The sequence below is a fragment of the Littorina saxatilis genome, linkage group LG8 (genome assembly GCF_037325665.1).
Source record: "Littorina saxatilis isolate snail1 linkage group LG8, US_GU_Lsax_2.0, whole genome shotgun sequence".
Classification (NCBI taxonomy): Eukaryota; Metazoa; Mollusca; class Gastropoda; order Littorinimorpha; family Littorinidae; genus Littorina; species Littorina saxatilis.
The window spans coordinates 60,727,427-60,750,485 of record NC_090252.1 but is presented as its reverse complement, the minus strand read 5'-3'; the positions used below and the strand labels follow the sequence as shown (position 1 = coordinate 60,750,485).

Here is a 23,059-nt window from a genome sequence, read left to right as displayed (position 1 = left end):
ACATCGTAAGCAACAAGCCAAAACCCATCACTTGCACACTAGCAACACGGTACACGACTGATATATACTGGTCCATCGCCGGACCGACCGCAGGAGGCACGGAAACCAGAATAGCAAGATGTCGGCCGTGTGATTCGTCAAACTATGTCTGTGATTGTGACATCACTAGCAGCGACTACAGGTCCACCAGAACCCACAGTAATCACGGATTCAGTAACACAACTCTGTCCTTTGTTGACAACGTGCGGGACAATGACCAGTCCATCATCAAGTGTTCAACTGTTGATAACACGTCCTGTGTAGACATCCAAATCAACGTGATAGAAGGTAAGGTTTTACGTGTGTGTCCGTTGTGTGTTTCTTTGATTACACGGATGGCGATATCGCATCTCACACACGCGCGCATGCACGAGCGCACACACACACACACACACACACACACACACACACACACACACACACACACACACACACACACATACCCACACACACACACCCACACACTCACACACACACACACACACACACACACGCAGACACACACACGCACATACACACACACACACACAGACACACACACACACACGCACACACACGCACACACCTTCATCCTTCAAAGACAACATGATGATGTCTCCTTTGGCAAAAATGTAGACAGTATCCAGGTGAAAGGGATGGGCGGTGGTGGGGAGGGGGAGAGGGGGAGGGGGAGAGGGGGAGGGGGTTCAATGATTGGTTAAAGCAAGGAGTTTGTAACTTTGTTTTAGGTCGGCGTGAACGGTTCTTGTTTGACTGAGGGTTTTGAAAGGAGGGGAGGGGGTGTAGTTTCAATAATGTTGCTGATGCAGATGATGACGACAACATACACCTACTGTTCTGTAGAGATAAATGACATTTGCAATTGAGATTATCGCAAGTTTTGGATATATTCAAACGTCTTTGTTTTAATTGTATTTTGAAGACTAGCAGGTACTAATATAGCTATACCACACATGTGTTGCAGCTTACAGTCTTAGCAGTTGTGAGAACGGCACAATACAAGTGTATGAAAACAACAGGACCAGCATATTCTGTAAAGGTCTGGAAGATTACCAGGGTATGTACTGGAACATCACCTATCCAAACGGGAATGAGGAAACAATAGCAGCGTGTCCTCCCTGTGACGACACTAAGATCTGCTCCTGTTACGTCACGAGTGGTGATTATCAGGTCATTAGAACATGGAGTCCAAGCACACTGCAGCTTGTGGGTGGAAACGACCGACACAAAGATGGCGCCACGCTGACATGTTCAAAGCTAGACGGAAAGCAATCTTCTCAGTGTCAGCTAAAGATATTGTGTAAGTATATAGTCTGCTTGTAATTCAATGCTTTTTTTAATTTTTTTTTAAATCTGTCACTTTCTCAAATCGAAACCGCTTCATGTCCATGGAAGAAGATGTGTTGTTGTTTTTGTTTTGCTTGTGTATATATCCTATGATGTTTCGTCCACCCACAGAACCGTTAACTGGAGAAATGTTTCTCTCTCCTAGATTACACACTACCACGTTGTAGGAACGGCCAGCTCCACATCTCTGAAGCAGGAAAACGGGTGCCCATCACGTGTGAAGGTGTAGGACCTGCACACAGCGTGAACTGGACACTGACAGATGACAACGGTCACGTGACACCCCTTGGCTTCTGTGATGGGCGTGGCGACTGTACTACTGACGATGACGTCACGGTGTCCAGAACGAACATCGCGAGTACCCTGACCTTCGTGGACATCACGGGACTGAAAGACAACCAGACGCTGACCTGTGTCAGGAAGAATGGCGGGACAAAAGCGGCGTGTCGCATTCGTATTTCTGGTAAGATAAATGTGAATGGAAGACTTGACAATGTGTATGCATGTGTGTTTGATTTTGATCATATTTGTCATTTAGGTCTGTCTGACGTTCAGCTTCTCTGACAATAATGACATCAAGCGTACGATCACCTCGTATAATTGTGCAGTTTTGTGAAACTAAAAGGAGATTTTTTTTTCTGCGGAGAGGAATAAGAATGCACCTTTCTATTTGTTTTTCAAGTACGATTGTCTTACATGTATGCCTGCATGACATAGTCGAGCTCATAATCCTTTTGGTTTTGTATTATGTATTGCAGAAGATGTCCTTGCTCCGTCTTCCGCGGTCGTTGTGGGTGTGGTCGTTGGAACTGCTGTCCTCGTCATTATCATCGTTATTATCATTGTCGCCGTTGTAACAAGGCGCAGAGGTAATGGTCTGTAACACGGAGCTTACAATAACTGCACACCCCAGGCACCTAGCTCGTTCCTCAACATGCTTTCTTTCAAACGTATTTTGGGATAGCATATACACCTATTCCTGCGAATTCAGGACTAGCACTTGATTGTGATCAGTGTTGTACTGGAACACAAAGTTTGGTTAGCTCATAAACTTATCCTGATTTGTCTCAGTATTTTTTTCTTTTCAGAATTATGACGATAAAACGCTTCATTGCCGTCTTTCAGTCATCAAATATACCCAAGTAACCAGTCAAACGGCATTTATTTAAAGACGATGATGAGAAGAAAAACAAAACGAAATAATCAACGCATGGAATTTATCTTCAGTTGTTGTGCATATTTCAGCTGAAGTGGGTTTTGGCTGCAACTGCAGATACGTTTTCTGATTTTGAAATACAAGGATTTTTTTTCTGTTGGATTTAAAAAGTCTCGAACATAAATCCTGTGTCACAATCATGCGTTGTGGAGATGCTTGCCTTGTTTCTGTTCATATAACCTGAATTAAGCGGTAGCCTAAACTGGGATGCATTACTCTCTGTGGTGTTAATCATTGTACATGTCGGTATTTTTCAGCATCCAGAGCAAGGTCTGAAGGAAACAAAACAGAATCAAACGGTAAGTTCTCCTCATTTCAACAGCGTGTTCTTGAGAGTTGCAGTTGAATTTGCTTTGTTGAAGTTGTTTTAGTTGTTGTTTTTGTAGTTGTTGTAGTTGTTGTTGTTGTTGTTGTTGTTGTTGTTGTTGTTGTTCTGGTGGTGGTTGTTGTTGTGCACTTGCTATTGCTCCTGGCTACTGTGTCGGGTGGGGGACGTATGTGGGTGAGGTATTGCAGAGAAAACAACAAAATGGGATTTACCTCGTGTGCGAAAGATGAGATGGGGGCATGGATCGACGTTTCCATAGTTTTACACATTTTCATACAGGAAAACAAACTGGCAAAACTCAACCTTTCGTGCAATGAAAAACGAACTTAAACAACAAGACACTTTGCTTTTTGTGTGTTCAAGAACTCGTGGAGAAAATCAACGACCAAAGTGCTGACGTGGACACACCTACCCCTTCTGACCAACGGCAACCATGACCAGCTCAAGGAGCCCAGACAAAAGCACATGTATCCGTCAGGCCCAAGTCCTCGGGACATGAGGAACTTCAAGCCCATAACAACCTAACGGCAATCAATTAACCCACAGCCACAAGATATGACGATGACGGCAACAACAGATGACGTGTACAACGTACTTGATGCTGCACCGGGTGGACGTCAGAAGGCTGACCGAATCTATAACCATCCGACGAAATGTTCAAGTCAGAAGATGCAATTAACGGTTTATAACAGAAAAGTACAGTGACAATGTCGGCTATTGTTCAATGCATGTAGGTTATTTGAGTTTACCGCTGCTTGTATAGTTGAACAGACAGAGCGCTGAGTTACTCGAATTGAAAACGGCTGCAGGGATGGTTAACTCTGTAACTGGTCAGCCGGGCGAATAGCGATCTCGTTTTCGTATCACTAGAACATGGCGGTGGTTTTGCAAACGACAGAAGTTCCAGCATCTGCGGTGTTCTATTAACTCGGTAGTACAACCAAAAGGTTTGCATTTGACCAGAGTTTTCACTGGCCAGCCGGAAGAGCTGTTAGGCTAATTCTACTAGCCCTGCGGATTTTTAACTCGCCCCTGGCGATCGGGCGGACGATATGGCCACCCCTGGGTTGTGTTTTGAGTTGGAATCCCAGACTGTAATTCTCATTGTGACGCCTTTTTGCACGAGTCCTAATTGGTGTCCTACATTTCGACCCTAACTACTTCATGCGCTTTTCCTAGAGATACAAATTCGAAATTGAGTCGAGATCTACAGAGAAATAGAAATCGTCACGAAGTCTCTAATTCTTTCATTTAAAGATTTCCCATACCTCATGCTGGCTTCCTATTTTGGTATTAAAATGTTGCTTGTCATGCCTAAAGTGCAGAGATCGAAAGTTAGTTGCTCGTCGCTTTAATGTGAGAACGATAATGATCAACGCTGGTTCCTGTATTAGTTGTATTCGTAACGAATTACTGTTGCCTTTTTGATGATTGTTTTTTTTAATATCTGTTTAGAATATCCATGTTGCATCTCTCAGAATTACTGTTCTCTTCCCGTTGCGCTTAAAAGTTCTAGTCTTTCTTGTTATTCCTATGTTTCGATTTAGCCCCCCCCCCCCCCCTTTTGTGTTTTTCTTGCTTATTATTGTCAAGTCCACCATCATTGATATTTGTTTAGTATTGTATTGTTTGGTCGCGTTATATCAGCTTTTTGCTTGAGTTCATGTCCTCGTTGTATAGTGTTAATTGTTTCATATAATGTATTTTGATTAACATTTTGTTCAAACCAATCGGAGATAACAAACCACAACAATTTAAACTCATTAAAACGAATAGAAGTCACTAACCTAACACCGCACCACTTTTCTTTTGATTGCTGTTTTAAGGTCACTGGATAGCAAAAATGATAAACCGATACATGATCAAGTTAAAAATAACGTATGAAGCCATGCAACATTAAGCAAACACTAATCCAACCCTCATAGCAGTATAATGGTGGTCCAGATTGTGTTTATAGGCTCGACTGAAAAAATGTATTTAATTAGATAATGTTTTCATGTAAATGCTTGATACAATGAGATTTCTTCTGAAATACAATAAAGTTCGTTGATCTAATTAAAGGCTAATATTTTATTACATGTTGTATTGCAGTGTTAGTGTGAATTTAAATTATTCGGGTTGACTTATAGTAAAAATTGTCATGTATGGTCATTGTCGAGTTGTTTTTTGTGTGTGCACAATTTAAGGTTCAAACTATGTCGAATTATTATTTCCTTAAATAAAATAATGTAAAAGCTGGCTGCGTTTAACGACAGCATGTCTCTTGGCAGAGGCGTGATCCTATCCCCTGTGTACACAATACTGTAAGGAAAGTGAGAGAGAAACAAGTCGCGTAAGGCGAAAATACAATATTTAGTCAAGTAGCTGTCGAACTCACAGAATGAAACTGAACGCAATGCCATTTTTCAGCAAGACCGTATACTCGTAGCATCGTCAGTCCACCGCTCATGGCAAAGGCAGTGAAATTGACAAGAAGAGCGGGGTAGTAGTTGCGCTAAGAAGGATAGCACGCTTTTCTGTACCTCTCTTTGTTTTAACTTTCTGAGCGTGTTTTTAATCCAAACATATCATATCTATATGTTTTGGGAATCAGGAACCGACAAGGAATAAGATGAAAGTGGTTTTAAATTGATTTGGACAATTTAATTTTGATAATAATTTTTATATATTTAATTTTCAGAGCTTGTTTTTAATCCGAATATAACATATTTATATGTTTTTGGAATCAGCAAATAATGGAGAATAAGATAAACGTAAATTGGGATCGTTTTATAAATTTTTATTTTTTTTTACAATTTTCAGATTTTTAATGGCCAAAGTCATTAATTAATTTTTAAGCCACCAAGCTGAAATGCAATACCGAACCCCGGGCTTTGTCGAAGATTACTTGACCAAAATTTCAACCAATTTGGTTGAAAAATGAGGGCGTGACAGTGCCGCCTCAACTTTCACGAAAAGCCGGATATGACGTCATCAAAGACATTTATCAAAAAAATGAAAAAAACGTTCGGGGATTTCATACCCAGGAACTCTCATGTCAAATTTCATAAAGATCGGTCCAGTAGTTTAGTCTGAATCGCTCTACACACACACACACACACACACACACACACACACACACACGCACGCACGCACGCACATACACCACGACCCTCGTTTCGATTCCCCCTCGATGTTAAAATATTTAGTCAAAACTTGACTAAATATAAAAAGAGAGAGTGAATGCCTTGCCGTGCGCATAGTCGGCCTACATTTAAAACACAATAAGGATATGACACCGAACGCGATTGGCATATTCATGTCATTCTATGGGCTGCCAGTACATACAACATTATGTTTCATCAGATGCTGTTTTCAGCAAAGCTGTCAACGGATTGTTTTCGCTTGGCTGACAGGTTCAGACCCCGCTTTCAGGACATTTTCCTGCTAAAGATCATGTTCTAATGTCGAAAAAAGCCGCCCGAGCGTGAGACTAAACCCTGTCACCAGGAAAAGATTACGTGGAAGACAATAGGCTCACAAAATAAAAACAGAAAAAAACAAATCCCTAGAAAATCAATATCTATGATCAGACTTTTACTTGGGATAACAATATACCCATCTACATGAAAACACACCAACATTCAGTAACAAAGAGTCGGAAGAGTGTTGAGGAATGAACTCCGTAACTGACGTCAGTGGGCGTTTCAGGTTCTATTTCTGCAAGAAGAGCAGTCCGGATGCTGGTTCTTGGTATGTGTCCAAGTGATGGGTTGTTCTTATCCTACGTAAAGCCTGGCCGGAGTGTGAATGAATGCAAATGCGCTAGTACGCTATCATACAGTAACAAACACAACTCCAAATGTAGGTTCCTTCCACTGTATTATACAGTTACGATAAACATACACACAAATACACACAATCATGAACATAAATGTTAGGTATTCAAAAATTGGGTACTCACAGGTTTGGATGCAAAACAACTCGAGATTACAATCTCGTGCACAATTTCACCAACAAAACTCTCTACCCTTCACTTATGTAGAGTAATACACAAACAGTCCGTGAACTCACAGACACACGATATCTACTTTACTGGTATCGACTCACGGCTCGTGTGAAGTCAGAAAACAGTTACAGTTCATATTCCGGCAGGCTCAAATCGCCGTCTGCTCTGCCTACTAAACACTCATTATATCTTAAGTAATTAAGATCGTATAGACATATTTTAACTCTGTTCAGACACAGACTTACATAGCGTCTATGTATCTGAATACAAATTCCTTCCACTGGCAACCTCGGTCTACTCAGTTCCTTTCGCCCTGTGACCTCTATGGTCCAACTATACGGACAACCATAACCTTGCAATAACTTCGCGAAATACCGTCGAATTTCAGATATGCTGGTCTAGAGTTACGATACTTCGGCGGCTTCTCAGATCCGTCACCCTTGTCATCTGGCCACTATCTCCCTCTCAGACCGGTTATATGACGCACTGCACAACATAAATAGCGGACATCTTGTCTTAGATATCTGTCTGCTATGTTTACAGTTTACAGTGTCGATTCAACTTATGCGATAAACACTCTAGCAATATTCGAATGCTTATTCCGTATACCTGTTAAGTGCTTTCCTGTCGCATCTATCCGGGCTTCCTCCCTCCCGGCCGATTACTTGGACAACCCCTCAATGTCCAAGGACAGTGGTAAAGTGTAACAATTTACAACATCAACTATTCTCGGTCAGTGAGCTGAACTCACAGTGCGTGCCACACACTTTGCTATGTCACGCTATATCTCTGGTTAGCGCTCTAAAAGCGTGGAGGATATCACTGTCAAACTTTGTCTGTTACAGTGTTATTCGTGATTTCCTTCACACAAAGCTGTGATGGTGTGCCGAACGCTGTTGACGGACAACACTGGGCCTTTAAGGGCAACCTTCAAATACACCTTTTGTCTCTTCCAAGGCATTTGACCACAACAGTCGTAAAATAGAACTGTTAGTGTGCAAATTTGGTGTGCTTTTGCTTCAATGTATGTAGAATAATAGTATATGATCAAAAACTAAATTTGCTTAAATTATTAAATGAAATTTGTATTTATTATGGATGCCAAGATAATTTCAAAACTATTCATTATAATGATTTAGAATTTTTCACAAATGTATAAGACATAATAATAGATGTTTTGTTAGAAAGGATTAGCTCTAGGAAGGACAGTTAAAGAGATACACATTTTTGATGTTGTGAAACATTTTGTACCCACAAAGTCAACATTTAGAAAACACAATATCTAACAGTTGTTCAAGCAAATCAAAGATAAACATCTTACACACTTGTAAGCCAATTTTAGTTCAAATATGGGGAATAGTTTTGAATTTAGACTGTCATCCATGAAGAAACGGTACATGATTCCATTCATCGCTTTTCTTATTTTGTATTTAATATTTTTTGCAAAGTCAATTTAGAAATAATCTTTTATTTTATCATGTACTATTATTTTGCATACGTACATTGCAGCAAATGCACAACACCAACTTTTAACGCAAACAATGTTGTTTCAAAAATGTTGTGGTCAAATGAAAAACGGTGTATTTTCATGGTAGCTCGATCCTGCCCTTAAACAAGGACGACGTTACCGCTACAAGGAAAACAAGGGCGGTACAAGGAACACGACACAACAAAGTCAGGTCTTTGCATAGGACGCGCGTGACTCGCAGTCAATGGGTGGAAGGGACGGATCATCTTTCTTTCCTGCAATACACACCTGTTTTCCTTTCTCTATTGATGGAATAATGTTGTGGATTTTATGTTATATCCTTCTTGTTTTGCGATGCCTCTGCATTTGTAACTGCGATAACAGCATGTTAGCAAACACGAAATGTGTTTAACAATACACACGCACACACGCACGCGCGCGCGCACACACACACACACACGCACACACGCACACACACACACACACACGCACACACAAGCGTACACACACACAAACACAAACATACATACACACACACACACACACACACACGCACCCCCCCTCACTCACACACACAGAAAGCTATATATAGTTAGTAAGCATCAAGCGTAACAGAACAGAGTTTTCTTTATTTTATTCTGAATAAAATGCGCAACTCTCACACATGTACTCCTACAGATCTTTTCAGCACAAAGTTCAAACTTAGGACAGAAGCGGACAGGCAGTTGACTCACAAGGGATTATAAGGGTGACGATTTTTCTGACCTCAAAGGGTCAACTTATGTGCTGGCCTCAAGTGCCTTACCCTCCTTCTTGCGTACACGCAAGCACATTAACAAGTACGCACGTAAAAGATAATATACTCCAGGTCAGTGGCCTGTGGGTTATAGAAACACAATAAAAATACCTCAGCACACATCTTCCGAAAAACGAAGCATTGCTGAATAAATCGGGGCATAAAAACGTTCATACATGTACATTCTCGCTTTTGCAAATCACGGCTGTGTGCGGGAGTTGCAGCATACGAACGAATGATAATAATAATAAGGAGGAGATATGTGCCATACCTCAGGGTCTAAAACTGATTGGCTTGCGTCAAATTCGCGTGCTTCATCACGTGGTACACATTATCGGGAATATAGTACAGCTCACAGGGCTCGACAATAACGAATGCCCGACAGCCCGGGGCAAGTAAACCTTATGACCAGCTGCCCGACGGGGCAAGTGACAATATGTCAGTGAAAATTAAAATGTATTCAAATACCTTGGCGTACAAAGGACCAAACTTCCGAAGAACAAGACTCTTCCAATGTTTCCCCCAATGTTATCGATCGCTTCCGCTAACCGGAAATGCTTTCGTTCATGTATTCACCCCATTCAGTAATTTCCGATTTGGTGACATTTCTTTAATCTAACGCGGCTTCTCATTGGTTTAGGTCACGGCTAAGAGCCAATCAATGAAGAGATATCTGAAAACTGAGAAGCACAGTTCAAAATGGCTTCGCAGTCGTCGATGTTTTCCTTTTTACATTTAGTCAAGTTTTGACTAAATGTTTTAACGTAGAGGGGGGAATCGAGACGAGGGTCGTGGTGTATGTGCGTGTGTGTGTCTGTCTGTGTGTGTGTGTGTGTGTGTGTGTGTGTGTGTGTGTGTGTGTGTGTGTGTGTGTGTGTGTAGAGGGATTCAGACTAAACTACTGGACCGATCTTTATGACATTTTCCATGAGAGTTTCTGGAATTGATATCCCCGAACGTTTTTTTCATTTTTTTGATAAATGTCTTTGATGACGTCATATCCGGCTTTTCGTGAAAGTTGAGGCGGCACTGTCACGCCCTCATTTTTCAACCAAGTTGGTTGACATTTTGGTCAAGTAATCTTCGACGAAGCCCGGACTTTGGTATTGCATTTCAGCTTGGTGGCTTAAAAATTAATTAATGACTTTGGTCATTAAAAATCTGAAAATTGTAAAAAAAATTAAAAATTTATAAAACGATCCAAATTTACGTTCATCTTATTCTCCATCATTTTCTGATTCCAAAAACATATACATATGTTATATTTGGATTAAAAACAAGCTCTGAAAATTAAATATATAAAAATTATTATCAAAATTAAATTGTCGAAATCAATTTCAAAACACTTTCATCTTATTCCTTGTCGGTTCCTGATTCCAAAAACATATAGATATGATATGTTTGGATTAAAAACACGCTCAGAAAGTTAAAACAAAGAGAGGTACAGAAAAGCGTGCTATCCTTCTTAGCGCAACTACTACCCCGCTCTTCTTGTCAATTTCACTGCCTTTGCCATGAGCGGTGGACTGACGATGCTACGAGTATACGGTCTTGCTGAAAAATGGCATTGCGTTCAGTTTCATTCTGTGAGTTCGACAGCTACTTGACTAAATGTTGTATTTTCGCCTTACGCGACTTGTTAACAACTTCAAAGCGCCGTGTAGATGACACAGACGATGGTTCGAAACGAAAATCCCAGAAGAAGGCATTCGAGGCCTGTCGTGACCGGAAATTCCTCTCATCTTGGCTTACGGAATTCCCGTGGGTAAAATACGACGACGAAAAGTGTCTGATGTTCTGCAAGGTAAGGATTTTAACGTGTTGTTTTCAATTAGTTGTACTACTTGTAGCATTCTGATTTCTCCAGTCTCTCAGGCTTTTTGCACAACATATTAATGGTTTCATTTTGGGATGTACTCGGCAATCAATGTACAAAATTGGAATTGATCTATCAAATATTTAGGGAATAAAACACATAGATTTTACTCGGTGGGAAGAGGGAGAGAGAATAAGAAGACCAACGTAGTCGTTAAGGCCAAAAAAAAAATAGGTCTGTTTACGGTAACATAGGCCCAAAAAATAGGGTCGGTAGGTCGGGATTTTTTTTTCCAAAAAAACCATATTTGTACGTTATTTTGCCAAAAAAAACAAGATTTTTTTTTTTTTTTTTTTTTTTTTTTTTCCCCAAATGCCCAAAAAAAAGTCTAGGGTCGCGCGAAAAAACTAGGGTCAGTCGGGTTACCGTAAACAGACCTATTTTTTCTTTTGGCCTAAGCAATGATAATAAATAAATGCCTTCACTTGTTGAAAGAAAGAAATGCTTGCAAAACATCTTTGAGCAAAAGAGTCAGTGTGCTACTGTTTGCGTTACTCCGTTTTATTGTTTTATATCTCATTCTCTATTTAGTTTATTGTGGCAAGTAAAAAAAAAAATGGGGCAAGTAGTTTTGATGTGTACTTGCCCGACAGGGCAAGTTGTCAGAAAAGTTAATGTCAAGGCCTGCAGCTCTGACCTGCATCTAAGGAAGATGACTAATAATTGCATCTGCAGGTGAGAGGTCAAAGTCTACGTTATGTAAAGTTTGGAAAGTTGTGTGCGTGTTTGCACCATCGTCTCCACAGGAAGGCCGGTGCATGTATTTTTAACACAGGACAACTCCGCGTTAAGCAAAGTGTAGGTCGCGCATGACTGACGCTTAAAGGTGGTTTTGTGGGGTCGGGCTCATATTGCATCCGTCACAAACTGATACTATTTCTACAAAATATGGGTCGGGTGATGACGAAGAAAGGCGGATGACTAACGCCTGTTTTTGCTATCTCCTTATTTGTAACGAGGAAGGTTTACTTCAGGTAATGCATGTAAAGAAAATATGCATGACACAATATTAAAATAAAGTTTAAGTGAACGTGCACAGCGTGTAATTACTCAGTTGCAGAAGAGCGGACCTGCTGATAAATTCAATTGCGATGTGGAAGAAATGTTAATAGTTTGTGTTTGGTGACACACCTTGTGTTTAACAGTATAGACTGTGCTTTACAGGGTAGCTCGTGTCTAACAGTATAGACTGTGCTTTACAGAGTAGCTCGTGTCTAACAGTATAGACTGTGCTTTACAGAGTAGCTCGTGTCTAACAGTATAGGCTGTGCTTTACAGAGTAGCTCGTGTTTAACCGTATAGACTGTGCTTTACAGAGTAGCTCGTGTTTCACAGTATAGACTGTGCTTTACAGAGTAGCTCGTGTCTAACAGTATAGACTGTGCTTTACAGAGTAGTTCGTGTTTAACCGTATAGACTGTGCTTTACAGAGTAGCTCGTGTTTCACAGTATAGACTGTGCTTTACAGAGTAGCTCGTGTCTAACAGTATAGACTGTGCTTTACAGAGTAGCTCGTGTCTAACAGTATAGACTGTGCTTTACAGAGTAGCTAGTGTTTCACAGTATAGACTGTGCTTTACAGAGTAGCTCGTGTCTAACAGTATAGACTGTGCTTTACATATTAGCTCGTGTCTAACAGTATAGACTGTGCTTTACAGAGCAATCTGAAACGTCTGTGCTGAACAGAGTAGATTGTTTTTACACACTTCAGTGTATCCAACAGTACTTTGTTTAAAAGAGTATCGGCAGTTCAAACGATGAACCCGTGTTTAACAAAATAGCGTGTGTTTAGCAAAGTTGTCTGTATTCATACAAGAAGAGTGCGTGTTTAACAGTATGGCCACTGATTGAAACAAAGCAGCGGACGTTAAACGGAGTAGTCGGTGATTTACAAGAGTATACAGTATTTTGTGACTCAACACCAGTGCTTTGTTTATCAAAGTAGAACTCAATCTGTGTCTGACAGCAGACCGTCAAGCAGTGCTACGACCGAGACTTAGCGTTGTGGATGTGGGGCACTTCTTCCTTGAGCTTGTTGTAAGGTCTTGAGATAAAACATTCAAGCTCGAACAATATGTTTAGTATCGCCTGCATACTCCTGGCTTATTTATGTGTTGGTAAGTTTTTCGCCTTTATTTACAAAGTAAATGTATTCTAAGACATTTACCTGACGTTCGTGTAAGTTTACGGTTTTTATTGAGTCTGTGTTCCCATAGATGCATAATCTCGTACTATTTCTGCAGGATGCATATGCGTTGTTTTTGTTGTTGTTGTTGTTGGTAGATCCTTACTTCTCTCACATCACCCTGTTGCATTAACCCAGTTCTTTACTGTTGTTTGCAGTTGACTCTTCTACTATAATGAGATGTTCCGAGAATGCTACTTTCAACTTTGTAGAAGACGAGACACCCAACATCACGTGCTTGGGTTTTCCTGTGGGATACTGGTCCCTCACCGGTCCCTCCACAGGGGGACAAAAACTCAGAATAGGGGACTGCTCAAAATGTGGTTCTGGCGGGGCTTGCTCGTGTATCACTTATTCCACTGACTACAACATAACCATACATGGAAATACCAGTACACTGTTTTTTGTAGACAACCTGACAGGCAACAATCGTTCGACTATAACGTGCTCCAGTGAAAACAATAACACCTGTGTTGCCTCAACAATCAATATCATTAAAGGTAAACACGTCTATGTTAACAGTTTCGACAGTTGGTATTGTCGTGCGTGTGTGTGTGTGTGTGTGTGTGTGTGTGTGTGTGTGTGTGTGTGTGTGTGTGTGTGTCTGTCTGTCTGTTTGTCTGTGTCTGTGTGTATATGTATGTGTGTATGTGTGTGTGTGTGTTTGTGTGTGTGTGTGTGTGTGTGTGTGTGTGTGTGTGTCCAATTGTGTGCAGGCAGTCTGCTTGCAAAACACACAGAGATTGAACAATGGACAATCGAATGGACAGACAGATAGACAGTCAGAAAGACAGACAAAACAGAAAGAAAGACAGACATACAGACAGCCAGAGCGACAGACAGACAGACATACGGACAGACAGACAGAGCGACAGACAGAGCGACAGATCTACAGACAGACAGAGCGACAGACAGAAAGACAGACAGAGCGACAAACAGACAGACAGAGCGACATACAGACAGACAGAGCGACATACAGACAGACAGAGCGACAGACATACAGACAGAGCGACAAACAGACAGACAGTGCGACATACAGACAGACAGAGCGACATACAGACAGACAGAGCGCCAGACATACAGACAGAGCAACAGACAGACATAGCGACAGACAGACAGACAGGCATAGCGACACAGGCAGACAGACAGACAGAGCGACAGACAGACAGACAGAGCGACAAACAGACAGACAGAGCGACAGACAGACAGAGCGAGATACAGACAGACCGAGCGACATACAGACAGACAGAGCGGCATACAGACAGACAGAGCGACAAACAGACAGACATAGCGACAGACAGACAGACAGAGCGAGATACAGACAGACAGAGCGACAAACAGACAGACAGAGCGACAAACAGACAGACATAGCGACAGACAGACAGACAGACATACAGACAGACAGAGCGACATACAGACAGACAGAGCGACAAACAGACACACAGAGCGACAAACAGAGCGACAAACAGACAGACAGAGCGACATACAGACAGACAGAGCGACATACAGACAGACAGAGCGACAAACAGACAGACAGAGCGACATACAGACAGACAGAGCGACATACAGACAGACAGAGCGACATACAGACAGACAGAGCGACAAACAGACAGACAGAGCGACAAACAGACAGACAGACATACAGACAGAGTGATCCAGAGCGACAGACAGACAGACAGACATACCAGGAAGCTCAGTTGGTGGAGAACTGGCTTTATGTTCCTCGAGTCAGAGGTTAGAATCCAGGCTGCGACGAACTAGGGTCAACTCTATGTTTAGACTCAGAGACGGTATCCATGTCCCACCCCGTGTCACCACAGTGGCAAGAAAAAGACCTCGACCATTCTGCCAGGAGCGTAGGTAGCTGATTACACCATAACACACACAGACTTCGGGCAGCGTAACTCGTCTCGCTGCTTGCTTTTCACTGAGAGGAAGTGACCCGAATTGCAGAGCAATGGAATAATAAATCAAAGAAATGGAAAACAAAAATGAATGAAGAATCGAAATAATAGTGTAGATTAGATGAGATCCACATTTAAAACAATAGATGCAACGATATAACAAAAAATGTCATCAAATCATTCGGTCATGTATTTGTGTGTACATCTGCGAACACAAATAATTAGGATATAGGTAGTGGCAGGCCTGTTGTTTTGTAAGATTGGTCAAATCTACGCCCACCAGTCACAGCTGAAAGTTGAACCCTGTCGCTATTTCAACTAAAAAGCTGCTGCTGCTGAAAGAAGAAGAGAAGAAGTCCTCCTGGAAGAGGAAGTAACTGAGACATATGTAACCGTGCGCCAATCTACTTTCCTCTTTCGTACTGAACTCAAACACTAAAGCAGACGACACAAGTTATATTAACCAGGTTCTTTTATTCCATACGATGAAATGGGGAAAATGTGGGATAACGGGGGTTTATCTTCAAATACAACTTTCACTGTATAGGACTAAACAACTTAAAAAAAAACAATATTCTCACTCTTCATTCTAAAGCTACATTCTTCCCCTAAAGATACCCTTTAAAACACACCAAATCCTTTCCCCAAACTACACTCTACTCTAAATCCTCACTCTCAACTTTAATCCAAAAAAAACCACAATGAGACTCTAATTTAAAACAAACGAAATCTAAAAAAAACAACCTAAAAAAACCAATTCTTTTAAAAAAACCAAATCTACAAAAACTCTAACAAAATCTAACCAAAACCTCTCCACTAAATCTAACTACTCTTCACTAACAAAACCTAGTCTATAAAAACAAATCTACGCCCCACTAAAAAAGAAAAGACCTAACTAAACCCCGTCGCACACTCGGCCATCCTGCAAACACAGAATGCACGCCGTAAGCATACGTAAACAAATCAACAATTTCAACTACCACAAACGAACTCGTTGAACAACAAAACACATCATTCATACCAAATAACATGCCTACAATACCGTTTTCTCAAACGACGGTCTTCTAAAGCATTCACACACAAAAATCTTCCCAACCATTCCAACTCACAAAACAATCTACTTGAACATTCAAATAAATCCTCCCCCCAAGCAGCATACTATTCTTTTCACCGCCTACCCATTTACAGAAAGAAAATTGTTTTAACCTACCAGCAAAAGAATCCTCACATCCCGGAAAGATTTCCGGCCGTGACAGACATGTCACACAACGGCATTGAAAATACGCCGCACCAAATACACGTCTTCTTCCCTCAAAGATTCCAAGCAAAAGCACAGTTTTAGCGTCCACATCCTGTGCGCCGGTGTCACAAGATTAACCCATTCAACTCGAGGGGTGTCAGGCAGCCCCACTTTCTTTAGTTAGTGCCTAACGTCACCTTCAACTATTCAACTTTACATCTCGGTGGAGGGAAAAAGGGAGATGGAATAAAGCCACCCGTCAATTGTTTCTTGTTCACAAAAACATTAATCACAAAATTTACTCCAGAGGCTTGTACCAAAAAAAACAATCGTTTTACCTATGCAAATTTTAGAATCGGCTATTCCGCGAGACCAATTCAATAGAAATGAAACTCAGTCTCGGAAACCTTAATGGATCCCCGATAGTATAGAGGTACCACGAGTTCACACGGATGCACAAAAGTGCATGTGTACCGTAACTGTCGTTCCCAAGCTCACATCCTCCCCAACTTAGACTGTCGTCTCCTGGCGACATGCCAGAATCAGAAAAATTCAAAAAAATATTTAACCTCCCAAGAACATAATATTCTCCATCCTCAAATCATTTCAAAAACTTTCACACAAAAACAATCATCAACTGACTAATACAATATTTCTCTAAAACTAATAGGTTCTGAAATACACATTTCACATAATCCTTCCAGTGCCAATAATCCTATCTCCTGTCGACATCCAACTCACACAAGTTGACAAAAAATCACAACTCATCTTTAACAGAGGCAGTTCCATGGTTCACTTTACAAAGATTTATGTTCACCACTTGCCAGATAACCAATAATGATAATCTTTACGACTTATCAAATATTTTATCTCTCTTGAGCATACATCAGAACAAAATGTTGACAATCTTTACAATTTATCAAAGCATCTGATCTCTCTTGAGCATACATCAGAACAAAATACTGACAACCTTTACGATTTATCAATGCATGTCCCCTCTTTGTATCCCAACTGTACTTGGCAACACAATCTTCTAATCAACTAACAAAATGACCACTTGCCAAGGCAATGAAAAAACTGGAAGTCCTTAAAACTCACCCAGAATATCAAACCTTTAGTCAAAAATCAGCAATAACCTAATGTCACTCATCACAATTAAACCATTCAACAGGAGTATTCATAGGCAACCATACAATCCTTCAGAATCTACTTCAAAAATCCACTAATATTAATTCTAATAAACAAAACCAGTATACACACTGTCTTCAAACAAAGACATCAATAAGCACCAGAACTCAAATTCTAAAAAATACCACCAAGAAAATAGCGAGAGCAGAGGAGACAGTAAAAGTGAGAGCGGAGAAAACAGTAAAGACAAACCAAACGACAGCAGAGAGCAAAAAGGAAGAAAAAGGTCATCTAATCCCTTACAGGTAGCATACTTTGCTCCTGAGGCGTACGAGGCTGGAGACGCCATTACTCAAACCAAAGAATCCCTAAAAAAACAGTGCAGCCAAGAGAATTAGAAACTGGGAGCGGAGAAGACAGTAAAGACAAACCAAACGATAGCAGAGAGCAAAAAGGAAGAAAAAGGTCATCTAATCCCTTACAGGTAGCATACTTTGCTCCTGAGGCGTACGAGGCTGGAGACGCCATTCTTCAAACAAATTAAAATATGTGCGCGTAGACAATCGGCTAGAGACAACATAAAACCCGTCAAATACCACCACCTCTGGGCGTCCTTGTGGTAAACTGATACAAGTTGGAATGCGTCCCAGGCACCCTGTCTACAGTATATGAAGTTTACTATGATATATATCCTTCTCTTCTGCACCATCACTCTCCTTCCTTCCTTCACAATCCTTCCTTCCTTCCTTCACAATCCTTCCTTCCTTCCTTCACTATCCTTCCTTCCTTCACAATCCTTCCTTCCTTCCTTCACCATCCTTTTCCCTTCCAATATGTATGATATGACGGTATTTCAACATTATGTTGTTCACCATGTTTCGATCCTTGAAACAAATCAACCGGCAAGCGCAATACTCACGCCCCAAGCACACGGCTTGCAACAAAAACCACACTAACACCCATACATACAACCACAAGTGTTAGTAATCACATCACATCACCATGTAGCATAATCAAACATACAACTACACATGTCAGTCATAATATCAAATCAACATAATCGAACACACTCTTCCAGGGCTGGTCCACTCCCCAACTCTGTCTCTTTGCACGGTGTGCAAACAGTCTTTCACAAACGTCCGAAGAAATGTTAATCGTTGAAGTCCTTCTGTGGACTAACAGAGTAAAAAGAAATGTTAATCACTGTAATCCTTTCTTCCCCGGATTAACAAACTAAATGGCAATGTTGACAACAAAGCCGCATCCGTCGACGTCACGCCCGGACTCCCTCCAACTTCTCACACGCCCGTCTCCTCAACACCAGCCCGCGTCCGGACTGCATGCCTGCCATCCTCTCCCTGTGCGACGGGGTCCCCTAACCTACTCTAATCCTAGCCCTAACAGTAACACCCCCTACCCACCCTTGCTCCGCAGCGCCAAATGTAACCGTGCGCCAATCTACTTTCCTCTTTCGTACTGAACTCAAACACTAAAGCAGACGACACAAGTTATATTAACCAGGTTCTTTTATTCCATACGATGAAATGGGAAAAATGTGGGATAACGGGGGTTTATCTTCAAATACAACTTTCACTGTATAGGACTAAACAACTTCCAAAAAAACAATATTCTCACTCTTCATTCTAAAGCTACATTCTTCCCCTAAAGATACCCTTTAAAACACACCAAATCCTTTCCCCAAACTACACTCTACTCTAAATCCTCACTCTCAACTTTAATCCCAAAAAAACCACAATGAGACTCTAATTTAAAACAAACGAAATCTAAAAAAAACAACCTAAAAAACACAATTCTTTTAAAAAAAACAAATCTACAAAAACTCTAACAAAATCTAACCAAAACCTCTCCACTAAATCTAACTACTCTTCGCTAACAAAAACCTGGTCTATAAAAACAAATCTACGCCCCACTAAAAAAGAAAAGACCTAACTAAACCCCGTCGCACACTCAGCCATCCTGCAAACACAGAATGCACGCCGTAAGCATACGTAAACAAATCAACAATTTCAACTACCACAAACGAACTCGTTGAACAACAAAACACATCATTCATACCAAATAACATGCCTACAATACCGTTTTCTCAAACGACGGTCTTCTAAAGCATTCACACACAAAAATCTTCCCAACCATTCCAACTCACAAAACAATCTACTTGAACATTCAAATAAATCCTTCCCCCAAGCAGCATACTATTCTTTTCACCGCCTACCCATCTACAGAAAGAAAATTATTTCAACCTACCAGCAAAAGAATCCTCACATCCCGGAAAGATTTCCGGCCGTGACAGACATGTCACACAACGGCATTGAAAACACGCCGCACCAAATACACGTCTTCTTCCCTCAAAGATTCCAAGCAAAAGCACAGTTTTAGCGTTCACATCCTGTGCGCCGGTGTCACAAGATTAACCCATTCAACTCGAGGGGTGTCAGGCAGCCCCACTTTCTTTAGTTAGTGCCTAACGTCACCTTCAACTATTCAACTTTACATCGCGGTGGAGGGAAAAAGGGAGATGGAATAAAGCCACCTGTCAATTGTTTCTTGTTCACAAAAACATTAATCACAAAATTTACTCCAGAGGCTTGTACCAAAAAAACAATCGTTTTACCTATGCAAATTTTAGAATCGGCTATTCCGCGAGACCAATTCAATAGAAATGAAACTCAGTCTCGGAAACCTTAATGGATCCCCGATAGTACAGAGGTACCACGAGTTCACACGGATGCACAAAAGTGCATGTGTACCGTAACTGTCGTTCCCAAGCTCACACATATACACTGTTCAAGCTTGACTTCTTCCAAATTCAGTACAGTTACATATGGTATCAACATACAATGCAGATAACTCTTATATTTCATGTTGTCTGCCCTTTGTATTACTCATGTTGATAACATAGCAATATTCCCCTGATGCATGCTGCGTTGTGTGTGTGTGTGTGTGTGTGTATGTGTGTGTGTGTGTGTGTGTGTGTGTGTGTGTGTGTGTGTGTGCGTGTGTTTGTAGCCTATATGTGTGTGTGTTTGTGTGTGTGTTTGTGTGTGTGTGTCTGTGTGTGTGTGCGTGTGTGTGTGTGTGTATGTGTGTGTGTATGTGTGTGTGTGTGTGAGTGTGTGTGTGTGTGTGTGCAGCCCCAGTCCGATGTCAACACGCCAGTAACTGCATCGAGATAGTGGAGGACCAGCCAACACCCATCGCGTGCCAAGGAGGTCAGGATAAAGACATCTACTGGTCCGTCACTCGACCATCTACACCAGAAACCACAATAGGAAACTGTTCAAAGTGTGCAACAGAAATCCACCTGCCTTGCACATGTCACTCTCACAATGGAGACTATAGCATCACCAGAACAGGGGACAGCACGACGGCTGTGTCCATCTTACAGTTTGTAAACAACGTGGCTGCTAACGACAACTCAACTATCAAATGCTCTATCTCTGAAGACAATCAGACTCTAGTCTCTGTCAGCATCAAAGTGATTCCAGGTAAACATTGTTTTAGATTGACTTTTCACATTATTTTCACCATTCAAACAAGTCAACATTCTTTGTAATAATCTGTCTTTTTGATCAATCAAATACGATCAGTAAACACAGCTACATTTTACCTTCCGTTTCCACCACATATTCTGTTCACAATCTTTTACGCGTTTATACTCTCGCGTGTGAAACAGTGTACAAGAGTCATCATATCCACACTTTGACGCTTTGAACATGCATTAGTTGCAGCGTACCGGTTGCCGGCTTGCAACAACAACACAGTAGCCTTATATGAAAACAGCAAGAGGAGAATACGATGTGAGGGAATGGAGCTATCACAAGACATGTACTGGAGCATTACTTACCCTAACATGACTGAACACACAGTGGCGGTGTGTGGTAACTGTGAGAACGAAACTTGTCCTCAGTGCGATGTGAACATCGATGACTTTAGCGTGGAGAGAAACCAGACTTTCTCACTGTTGCGCATGACAGCCGGAAACGACAGAGACAAAGATGGAGCTGTATTGACGTGTTCCAAACTCAACAATGCAACCAATGATCAATGCCAATTGAGCGTACAATGTAAGTTTTGTAATTTGATGATCTGGAAACGCGTCTTAAAAAGTGTTTGTTTAAACGTTGTCTCTGTCTGGCTCTTTGTCTCTATAATTATGTATGTCTATATCTGTCTGTCTCTATCTCTGTATCTTTCTCTCTCTCTCTCGCTCGCTCTCTCTCTCTCTCTCTCTCTCTCTCTCTCTCTCTCTCTCTCTCTCTCTCTCTCTCTCTTTCCCTCTCTTTCCCTCTCTCTCTCTCTCCCTCCCCTCTCTTTCACACACACTCACAAGTTATTTCGTTAGCTTCGACTGTATCTCTCTCTTTCTCTCTCATTGTCTCTTTCGCTATACCTATCACTGTCTGTCTTTCTCTATGATTTTATGTCACTGTGTCTGTCTTTCTGTTTTTCTCTGTATCTCTTTCTCTCTCTCCATATCTCTCTATTTTTCTCTCTCTATCTGTCTGTATTGTGGTCTGCGATTGTTAAGGTCGACTGATGCACATATATCCTGTGTTTCAGACTACACTCTACCACAGTGTACAGAGGGCCGGGTGTACGTGTCGGAAACAGAACCATGGACACACATCACGTGTGACGGAGTAGCATCTAGGCACAGTATGAACTGGACACTGGCAGATGACAGTGGTCAGGTGATCGAGATTGCTGAATGCGATGGTAACGGTACCTGTACTGAACGCACAGATGACGTCACGGTGTCCAAAAACGAGAGTGCAAGCACTCTGACCTTTGTGAAAAACGTGAGGCAGGGAGATAATCAGACGTTGAACTGTGTCAGAAGAAATGGCGAGACGTCTGCATCTTGTCGCATCCGGACTTTTTGTAAGAAAAATGCCATGCTTGATTATTAGAGTAGTTTGACTCTTTAAGTGTGTGTGATGTTATGTTGTGTAAGCTACGCGGCTTCTGTAAGAGGAGCACACACTACTGACACATATGTTTACCATGAAAATATATCCACCTATACGCGGATTATCTTTGTTCCATCTTACGCATAGCACACTTTCATTGCGCCCACTCGTTGGGATATTCAATTAAGCAAGCAAGGTGCAATGTTCTGTGTGTATACTGTGCTTTACAGCCGTAAAGCTGTGGTCTATTTATGACCTTCCGGGGCTACGATGTTGAAAAGATAGGGTTGAAAATCATGTAGGCCTACAGAATTCTGTACAGCAAACGCTACCCGAAACCCCATGTATACGGCGTGTATGACCTTGAGAGCTTCAGTCAACGCTTGAATTTGAATTTGAATTTTGCAGGGATCACATCCGGTTTGCTCTCGCAAGACTTATCATATTTTATCTTCAAGAGAGATCAAGGGGAAAAAATAAATGCCCCGGCGAAGATTCGAACGCTCGACCCCCCAAAGTAAGACTCCCTCCTTTTTAAGACCTTGATGTTTCACTTATTCTGTTCATAACTTGTGTTATTCCCCCCTCTGCTTCTTTACCTCTGTAAACTTGT

General features: G+C 41.4%; 3 protein-coding genes across 9 annotated transcripts in view; 2 read left to right on the top strand and 1 right to left on the bottom strand.

Annotated features, from left to right (window-relative positions):
* Positions 1–4,356, top strand: part of LOC138974776 (uncharacterized) — a 5,923-nt gene extending 1,567 nt beyond the window's left edge. The window contains exons 2-7 of the mRNA XM_070347501.1: positions 1–327; positions 1,004–1,339; positions 1,532–1,849; positions 2,145–2,255; positions 2,860–2,901; positions 3,294–4,356. The exon at positions 1–327 is cut by the window's left edge and continues 36 nt beyond it. Of these exons, the coding sequence (XP_070203602.1) occupies positions 1–327; positions 1,004–1,339; positions 1,532–1,849; positions 2,145–2,255; positions 2,860–2,901; positions 3,294–3,367 (1,208 nt within the window). The 3' untranslated portion in view covers positions 3,368–4,356. The remainder of the gene's footprint in view (positions 328–1,003; positions 1,340–1,531; positions 1,850–2,144; positions 2,256–2,859; positions 2,902–3,293) is intronic.
* LOC138974012 (uncharacterized) overlaps positions 1–23,059 on the bottom strand; it is a 502,416-nt gene that overhangs the window by 466,769 nt on the left and 12,588 nt on the right. The window lies entirely within an intron of this gene.
* The window catches only part of LOC138974009 (uncharacterized), a 146,553-nt gene continuing 136,100 nt past the window's right edge, over positions 12,607–23,059 (top strand). For 2 of the 6 annotated variants that reach the window (XM_070346702.1, XM_070346700.1), the window contains exons 1-5: positions 12,613–13,175; positions 13,402–13,743; positions 20,668–21,021; positions 21,259–21,600; positions 22,097–22,417. In XM_070346702.1, coding sequence (XP_070202803.1) covers positions 13,133–13,175; positions 13,402–13,743; positions 20,668–21,021; positions 21,259–21,600; positions 22,097–22,417 — 1,402 coding nt within the window. In that variant the 5' untranslated portion in view covers positions 12,613–13,132. Of the gene's footprint in view, positions 13,176–13,401; positions 13,744–20,667; positions 21,022–21,258; positions 21,601–22,096; positions 22,418–23,059 lie in introns of all 6 variants that reach the window. The other 4 variants (XM_070346698.1, XM_070346697.1, XM_070346699.1 and 1 more) reach the window with 4 other exon arrangements.